The sequence below is a fragment of the Moschus berezovskii genome, chromosome 15 (assembly GCF_049115385.1).
Source record: "Moschus berezovskii isolate FMDL1 chromosome 15, NW_MosBer_1.0, whole genome shotgun sequence".
NCBI classification, from domain to species: domain Eukaryota; kingdom Metazoa; phylum Chordata; class Mammalia; order Artiodactyla; family Moschidae; genus Moschus; species Moschus berezovskii.
This window is the reverse complement of record NC_142474.1, coordinates 4,811,920-4,821,519: the sequence shown is the minus strand read 5'-3', so window position 1 is coordinate 4,821,519 and position 9,600 is coordinate 4,811,920. Positions and strand designations below refer to the sequence as shown.

General features: G+C 48.7%; 1 protein-coding gene across 1 annotated transcript; it reads left to right on the top strand.

Annotated features, from left to right (window-relative positions):
• The first annotated feature begins 265 nt into the window (after positions 1-265).
• On the top strand, positions 266-3,759 carry MOCS3 (molybdenum cofactor synthesis 3). The gene has a single exon (XM_055393689.2). The coding sequence runs from the start codon at positions 294-296 to the stop codon at positions 1,659-1,661; it is 1,368 nt and encodes a 455-aa protein (XP_055249664.2). The 5' UTR covers positions 266-293; the 3' UTR covers positions 1,662-3,759.
• Positions 3,760-9,600: the final 5,841 nt, after the last annotated feature.

The following is a 9,600-nucleotide window of genomic DNA, read 5'->3' as shown; positions in this document are numbered from 1 at the left end:
CGTCACGCGGGGCGGAAGGCGACGGGTTGGACCGGACCAAATCCCGAGCAGGGGGGGTGGTCTATGTGGACGAGTTCTAGTTCTCCTGAGCTTCGCTTCGCGGTTTCTTTGGAAATAGTCAAAACTTGTGAATCTTTCAAACTGAGTCAGAGGGTGGCGCAAGAAAAGCAGATACATTTATTACCTTTGCTCAAGCTCCATAAAGTTTTTGTTTTGGTTTACTCCGGCCTCGCGACGAAGAAAAGCCGGAAACGGAAGTGCCTTTCACGACGACTTCCGGAAAGGGGCCTGGCATGGCGGCCAGTGAGGAGGTGCTGGCCCTGCAGGCCGAAGTCGCGCAGCGCGAGGAGGAGCTGAGCTCCCTGAAGCAGAGGCTGGCGGCGGCCCTTTCGGCGGGGCAGGAGTCAGCGCGCTCGCTTCCGGTGTCGCCCCTGCTTCCCAGGGCCGCGCTGTCCCGAGAGGAGATCCGGCGCTACAGCCGGCAGCTCGTGCTGCCGGAGCTCGGCGTGCAGGGGCAGCTGCGCCTGGCGGCCGCGGCCGTGCTCATAGTGGGCTGCGGGGGGCTCGGCTGCCCGCTGGCGCAGTACTTGGCCGCGGCCGGCGTCGGCCGCCTGGGCCTCGTGGACTACGACGTGGTCGAAGCGAGCAACCTAGCCCGCCAGGTGCTGCACGGCGAGGCCCTGGCCGGCCAGGCCAAGGTCTTTTCGGCGGCCGCCGCCTTACGTCGCCTCAATTCGGAGGTGGAGTGCGTGCCCTATGCCCAGGCGCTGACGCCGGCCACGGCGCTGGACCTCGTCCGCCGCTACGACGTGGTGGCCGACTGCTCCGACAACGCGCCCACCCGCTACCTGGTGAGCGACGCCTGTGTGCTCGCCGGCCGGCCCCTGGTGTCCGCCAGCGCGTTGCGTTTCGAGGGCCAGCTCACGGTGTACCACTACGGCGGGGGGCCTTGCTATCGCTGCGTGTTCCCCCGGCCACCCCCGGCGGAGACGGTGACCAGCTGCGCGGATGGCGGTGTGCTTGGCGCGGTTACCGGGGTCCTGGGCTGCCTCCAGGCGCTGGAAGTGCTGAAGACCGCTGCGGGCCTGGGCCCCTCTTACAGCGGCCGCCTGTTGCTCTTTGACGCCCTCCGAGGCGATTTCCGCTGTATCCGGCTGCGGAGGCGCAGGCCCGACTGTGCCGCCTGCGGGGAGCGGCCCACCGTGACCGACCTGCAGGACTACGAAAGCTTCTGCGGTTCGTCGGCCACGGATAAGTGCCGCTCCCTCCGGTTGCTGAGCCCGGAGGAGCGGATTTCCGTTATAGACTATAAGCGACTTCTGGATTCTGGGTCACCCCACCTGTTGCTGGACGTCAGGCCTCAAGTGGAGGTGGACATCTGTCGTCTGCCTCACGCACTGCACATCCCTTTGAAACGTTTGGAACGGAGGGATGCGGAGAGCGTGAAAGTCTTGGGAGAAGCCATCCTGGAAGGGAAGCGGGGCGCACAGGATGGGGCGTCTGTCCCCATTTATGTGATTTGCAAACTGGGCAATGACTCCCAGAAAGCCGTGAAGATCTTGCAGTCCTGGGCAGACTTGGACTCTTTAACAGTTAAGGACGTTGTAGGCGGGCTCATGGCCTGGGCTGCCAAAATCGATGGAACGTTTCCGCAGTACTGAGGTAGCCGATGGAGTCTGACCAGCGAAGGGTGTGGGTTGCCATGTTACCTAAAGTTTTTTGGCCTTCATTTATTTGCATTTTTTTTCCCCGGTAATGTATGGAGCACCCTGGGATTCTACAGTACCTGTGATTAGGTGGGCTTCTTTTTATAAGAATCTTTTAAATTGTAATTTATCGAATGAGGTAGTTATTAAGGGGTTATAACAATGTTCCTGTGACCTGTCTTACGTTTGCAGCACTTGTTGCAAGTGGTGTGTTTTGAATTCAGGTCATTCGCCTGTCCTGCGCTCCTCCCCTGCCAAATAAAAAGCTTTTCAGGTTGTGAGGGCGATCTGGTTGTAACACCTGTCGCCCCTTTGATCGCCAGGGTTGATGCGACTGACCTGGCTAGATGGGCGGGTGTCTCCTCCCTCCTTCACCTTTTCCATGAGCGTTTCTCCCGAAGCTGTGCCCTCAGTGAAATCGGACAGCCATCCCAGGTGGTCAGTAAAGGGCCTAGGAGTAGCAGTGCTTCCCCGATAGAACCTCCAAGCAAGCTCCCAAGCTTACTCTCTTTAAATTGTACACTTTATTGCTTGGAAAGGTGTAATAAACTTAATTGATTATAGATAAAAAAGTTAACCTCAGTTTATTGTTTACTAAGACATTTTTTGGGTGTTATTTCTACTTCAAATGCTAAAACATTGGAGAAGGAAATGGCAACCCACTCCAGTGTTCTTGCCTGGAGGATCCCAGGGACGGGGGAGCCTGGTGGGCTTCCGTCTATGGGGTCACACAGAGTTGGACACGACTGAAGTGACTTAGCAGTAGCAGCAGCAGAGCAGTGGTCCCCACCCATTTTGGCACCAGGGACTGATGACATGGAAGACATGTTTGGGTTGGGGGAGCGGATAATTTCGGTTTCCATCATCCACCTCTCCACTTTGCATTCGGTACCTAACAAGCCACCAAACAAGACCGGGGTTCTGGGACCCCGTTTATAGAGAAATCAATCTTTAAAATGTAAATTATTTAAACATTAAAATGAAAATTACCTGGGACGTGGTCACTTAATTGTTTCAAATTAATAGCCAGGTAAGATACTTACAGTCTAGCAAGATAGAAACCATCTTTGTAGTTTGTCAATTTCTTTTATAAATCACTGACTTTTCTTCTAGATTTAGTGTCAGGTTCCACCTTCTGTTGTGCAAGTAGAAATTTCTAAACTGTGTTGTGCGGCGGCTTTGACATCTTCAGGTCCAAGTCCCAACTCTCTGCCCTCCCCTGTCCTTTTTTCCACGTTGAACCTGTTATTTTTATTTTTGGCTTTACTGCGTGGCCAGGATGCCAAATACAATATTGAATTAAAGTTAATAAACATTTCTTCGCTCCTTCGCAGTTTCAGGTGAAAAACTTTGAATATTTGACCAATATTACCTGTTATTGCTTATCTGTAGGTAAATAACCTCTCTCAGATTAAATTTCTATTTACCGTTTGCTAAGAGTTTGGCTCAGACAGTAAAGCGTCTGTCTACAATGTGGGAGACCTGGGTTCGATCCCTGGGTCAGGAAAATTCCCTGGAGAAGGAAATGGAAACCCACTCCAGTACTCTTGCCTAGAAAATCCCATGGACGGAGGAGCCTGGTGTCCATGGGGTCGCAAAGAGTCGGACATGGCTGAGTAACTTCACTTTCAAGAGTTTTCATTGAATTTATCAAATGCTTTTTCTACATTTTTATGTGTTTTTTCTCTTCTGTTAACATGTGAATTCTTTTTTTTTTTAATTGTGGCAAACAAACACGTGAACCACCCTCCTGACAGTCTCCATGTGTACAAAACCAGATTCCAGAAGCCTCCATCCTGCATGACTGAGACTTTACACCTCCAGAGCATCTCCCCATCACTCCCCTTTAGTTCACCTTTTCTTTTAATGTAGTCCAGCATTTTATGTTGGTTTTCTTATGCAACAGCATTCTCATGAAATGGCAGGTAGTCTGCCCAACTTCCAACATATACAGTAAAATTGAAAGCGAACATGTGGCATATGAGTATATATTAGAGGCAATCCACATATCCAAAGGGAGCCTCTCTCCTCCAGCTGATTGTTGTATGCAAGCTTGTAATTGTCAGAAGTCACAGATGTAAAAGTAAAATGTTTGCATCTCAGTACAATTTTTAAAGTTTCAAAGTATTGTGGGCCAGGACTTCCCTGGTGGTCCAGTGGTTAAAAATCTGCCTGCCAATGCAGGGGACACAAGTTCGATCCCTGGTCTGGGAAGATTCCATGTGCCTTGGGGCAGCTAAGCTTAGGAATCACATCTACGGGCCTGCACTGCCTAGAGCGCATGCTCCGCAGCAAGAGAGGCCACCAGGATGAGGCGCTCCAGCACAGCCACAGACAGCTTGTTAACTGTACAAAAGACCGTGCCATCCAAGGGACTCAAGGGTCTTCTCCAACACCATAGCTCAAAAGCATCAATTCCTCGGTGCTCAGTTCTCTTTATGGTCCAACTCTGACATCTGTACGTGACCACTGGGAAAACCATAGCTTTGACTCAACGGACCTTTGTTGGCAAAGTAACATCTCTGCTTTTTAATATGCTGTCAAGGCTGGTCATAACTTTGCTTCCAAAGAGCAAGCATCTTGATTTCATGGCTGCAGTCACTATCTGCAGTGATTTTGGAGCCCAAGAAAATAAAAGTCTGACACTGTTTCCATTATTTCCCCATCTATTTGCCGTGAAGTGATGGGACCAGATGCCATGATCTTAGTTTTTCGAATGTTGAGTTTTAAGCCAGTTTTTTCACTCCTTCACTTTCATCAAGAGGCTCTTTAGTTCCTCTTCGCTTTTGGCCATGAGGGTGGTGTCATCTGCGTATCTGAGGTTATTGATATTTCTCTGGGCAATCAATTCCAGCTTGTGCTTCATCCAGCCTGGCATTTCTCACGATGTACTCTGTGTATAAGTTAAATAAGCAGGGAGACAATATACAACCTTGACGTACCTCTTTCCCAATTTGGAGCCAGTTCGTTGTTCCATGTCTGGTTCTAACCGTTGCTTCTTGACCTGCATACAGATTTCTCAGGAGGTGGGTGAGATGATCTGGAACTCCCATCTCTAAGAATTGTCCACTGTTTGTTGTGACCCACACAGTCAAAGGCTTTGGCATAGTCAGTAAAGCAGAAAGAGATGTTTTTCTCAACCACAACTCAGGGGCCACAAAACAAAGTTGCTTTACATCACTCTTTCCAGGGGGTGGTAGTGATAACCTGCCCACCAATTCAGGAGACCTAAGGGACATGGATGAGATGAGGATGACATCTCGTCCTCGGGAAGACAGAGGATGAGATGGTTGGATGGCATCACCGACTCAATGGACATGAGTTTGAATAGACTCTGGGAGTTGGCGATGGACAGGGAAGCCTGGTGTGCTGCAGTCCATGGGGTCACAAAGAGTTGGACACGACTGAGCAACTGAACTTAATTGAACTGAAGAGGCGTGGATTCGATCCCTGGGTAGGAAGAGCCCCTGGAGGAGGGCATGGCAATCCATTCCAGTATTCTGCCTGGAGAATCCCATGGACAGAAGCGATTGACAGTCCATAGGGTTGCAAAGAGACACGACGGAAGCGACCTGGCTCTGGCACTCGCTCTGTTCTGAGTCAGTCTTATGAGGGTGTGTCTGGTGAGCAGAGCCTGGTCACATGCCTTTATCCTAGTCACAAGAGCCACTGGGATTTTGAATTCTGACGTCTATAGCAGGGAGGCAAAACTCTTAACCCAGGTTTTTTTCAAATTAGGGAAAGATTTTTCAGCAGATGGGCTGTTGAGAATATGACAGGTGTCCACCCATGCCATTACAGGACTCAGATCTTTTTAGTCTTTGAAATTCACTTTTCTCTTGGGCTAGGTTTTTACAGTCAGATGGGATTTGAACTAGATAACTTTTTCCCTTTTCATTAAACATCGAGTGTACCAGTACTATTCTGAGCTCTGGGGTAAGGATGAACAAGAGGGAATTGCCTGGTGGTCCAGTGTTTAGGACTCAGAGCTTTTACTGCCAGGGCCTATGTTCGATTTGAAAAAGACCAAGAGATTTCCTGTTGCTGCAGAGCCTATATTTAAATGGGGGTGGGGAGAGACTAGTCAACCAGTAACATGAGGTCACCCTGTCCAGGTCAGTGATAAGTGTCAAAGAAATCAAATGGTGATGTTTTAGGTTGGAGGAGAAGGAGCTGTTTTGAATAGACTCAGAGAGGGTTTGATATGAAACCCAAAAGCTGGGTGGTGAGAAGAAGCCAATTAGACCTGGTGAAGTGGCTCATACTAGAAGACAGACAAGTGGGCAGACCCTGAGACAAATACGCTTGTGATGCTGGGGAAACTGAAGAAGCAAGTTGGGCTGTGAACAGCCGGGGAGAAGTTCAGGGAGGTAGGGAACATCTGTAGGTTGTGGACCATAATAGGAGATTTTTATTCAAAGCAAAACAACAACTAACATCTGCTGAGCACTTGCTGGTGACCTGGGATTTGAACCCAGAGGGTCTGAGCGGAGAGCCTGTGCACTAAGCAGTATGTTGTGCTCTGCCGTGTAATTGTGTGTTTTCACGTTTGAAAAGCGATCTATGCCCTGATCATCAGGGAAGGGAAAGAGCTTGTGTTTCAGATGCAGCAGGATTGTACTCTGCTGCACTTGGTCTGCAGACCTCTCTCTGGGGAAGGAACCGCAGAGCGAAATCCCTGGGAACCCTCTGATACTGATGTGTCACCTACGCGGTGTCCAGTTGCATTGCATCCTTTGGTATGAAGGAACCACTTCGGTCGGGGAGAGAGAAATACAGTCTCAACGTAGAAGTCACAGCCGGTGAATGGAACGGTTTCCAGGGAGAGGGGCCAAAACAGGGCAGTGAGTCCCTTGAGAGTGTTCCCAGGGAAGAGGAGGTGTTTTGTTTTTTAAGCTTGTTTGTTTTTAATTAGCTGCTCCATCCCACAGCAGCAGAGGGTCGCCTCAGAGCCTGGGGTCAGGTATGTGGCCCAGTTTGCTCAGGAGAAGATTACTTTCACAGGATGTATTTTCCCAGGGTTCCATATATAACATGAGGTAACCCTGTCCAGGTAAGAGTAAAATCTCATCACTTGAAATTATGCACCTGCCTTGAGGTTCAGATAATTTTGGAGTCAGTTGGGAATATTAGGAAAACTAGTATGGTGCAGGAGTGGGAAAGCAATTTGCACATAAAAATGGTAAAGGGGGTTAATTATGCCTTTGATGAAGTATAGTTCCAGAGCACTCAGGATGTGGGAGAAAGCTAATTAAATCATCCCAGAATTTGGGTGACAAGTAGTATGTATACAGTTTACTATAATTTACTATGAAATTGACTCATTGGAAAAAACCCCGATCCTGGAAACGATTGAAGGCAAAAGAATGGGGCGACAGAAGATGAGATGGTTAGATAACATCACTGACTAATGGACATGAATTGGAGCAAATTCTGGGAGATAGTGAAGGACAGGGAAGCCTGGCGCGCTGCAGTCCATGGAGTCACAAAGAGTCGGGCACAACTTGGTGACTGAACAACACCGCCACCACCAACTATGAGGTCCCACATACTGACACTGATTCTTGTTTCTAATCTTTAGTCCAATTACTCACAGTTGAAAAAAATTTTGGCTTATTCAGGTGTTTTGTTCCTGACACTTAATGCCAATTGTTGGATAGCTTGCTGAAGATAAAGAAAAGGCTTATATCTTAAAATTTCCCTTCTTGGTGGCACCTTGGTTAAGAAGGTGCCAGAGTAGGGTCACATTGCTGGAGGATGTTTGGGGCATTATTTTTAATTAGCAGTATTTTCCTTACTCAGTTCAGTTCAGTCTCTCAATCGTGTCAGCATGCCAGGCCTCCCTGTCCATCACCAACTCCCGGAGTTCACTCAAACTCATGTCCATCGAGTCGGTGATGCCATCCAGCCATCTCATTTTCTGTCGTCCCCATCTCCTCCACCCCCCAATCCCTCCCAGCATCAGAGTCTTTTCCAGTGAGTCAACTCATCGCATGAGGTGGCCAAAGTATTGGAGTTTCAGCTTTAGCATCACTCCTTCCAATGAACACCCAGGACTAATCTCCTTTAGAATGGACTGGTTGGATCTCCTTGCAGTCCAAGGGACTCTCAAGAGTCTTCTCCAACACCACAGTTCAAAAGCATCAATTCTTCGGTGATCAGCTTTCTTCACAGTCCAATTCTCACAATCCATCCATGACCACTGGAAAAACCATAGCCTTAACTAGATGGACCTTTGTGGGCAAAGTAATGTCTCTGCTTTTTAATAGGCTTTCTGGGTTGGTCATAACGTTCCTTCCAAGGAGTGAGCGTCTTTTAATTTCATGGCTGAAATCAGCATCCTTACTCAGTGCTTCCTAATTAGGGAGCCCCGAAACCAATTGGAATTTAACAGACCAAAGTTCAGGTGAGTTGAAACAGTTGACTCTCAAGTAGAAGAAATCTCCCAAGCAAGCTTATTAGTAAGCTTATTTAGTAAGAGCCTAGGGAAGCTGTGCTTTCACAACCTCAACTTAGTCATCTGGGATAAACTTAGTTGTCTACCCAAAAGCCTCCCCACTCCCACCATCTTTCTTGCTGGCAGTGTCAGTCTCCTTTCCCAGCATCCCCTGCGATTTTGGAGGAACCTGTGCTTCTAAACAATTCATTCCATCAAACAGTTTTCTCTCTGCAGTGCTGCCACCCCGATACGGCCATCTTTCCATCAAGTGCATCACTTTTTAGGAACACGCACCGCCAATCATGGGCTACCAAGAACCAAGTACTGGTCTTAGGTCTTAAGATAACAGAGGAGGTACCTGTGGACAGCAGGGACTATCAGCCTTATAAATGTCCTTTTGGTAGTCTTGAGACCTGTGAAGGAAAACAGGACTTTAAAAAAAATTTTTTTTTAATTGGAGGCTAATTACTTAACGATATTGTGGTGGCTTTTGCCATACATCGACATGAATGACCCACCGGTGCACATGTGTCCCCCATCCTGAACCCCCTCCCACCTCCCTCCCCATGCTCTAGAGCATTGGCTTTGGATGCCCTGCTTCGTGTATTGAACTTGCAGTGATCATCTATTTTACATATGGTAATAGACATGTTTCAGTGCTGTTCTCTCAAATCACCCCACCCTCACCTTCTCCCACGGAGTCCAAAAGTCTGTTCTTTACATCTGTGTCTCTTTTGCTGTCTTGCATATAGGGTCATCGTTACCATCTTTCTAAATTCCATATATATGCGTTAATATACTAAAACTTGACTTTTAGAGCACCTTTCTCTTAATGACATAATGAACAAGACATCTATTAAGCACAGAGCTCAGAGGGATTTGCCAACTCAGTGACGCCAGGGGCTAGGCAAGTAAATGAGCAAAGGTGGTCAGGCAGGTTCCCTGGTGAAGTAGAAACAGATGCTTGAAAACCACTTGAAAGCCACTACACAGCTAGCTCACTCTGCCAGGCAGGAATGGGGGTACAGTGTGGGTGAATCTTCAGTGTTTTAACAAAATCTAAGGGCTTCCCTGGTGGCCCAGTGCATAAGAATCTGCCTGCCAATGCAGGGGACATGGGTTCAATCCCTGATCTGGGACGATTTCACATGCCGTGGAACAAACGAGCCCGCCAGCCACAACAGCAGGAGCTCTGGGGCCCGTGAGCCACAGCCTACCAGCCCCTACGCCACAACTAGTGAACCCCTGAGCCAAGCCTAGAGCCTGTGCTCAGCGCCAAGAGATGCCGCCGCGACGAGTGAGCCCAGCACGGCGAGGGAGCGTAGCCCCTGCTCTCGGCAACTAGAGGAAAGCCTGCGCAACAGCAAAGACCCAGTGCGACCAAAAATTTACCAAAAAAAGTTTTTTTTACAGAAAACCTGAACGTTTGGAGTTTTCTGTGAAATCTCCTAATTT

What these genes read in the sequence shown, in the direction of transcription:
- MOCS3 (XM_055393689.2), top strand. Translation starts at nt 294, where the DNA reads ATGGCGGCCAGTGAGGAGGTGCTGGCCCTGCAGGCCGAAGTCGCGCAG.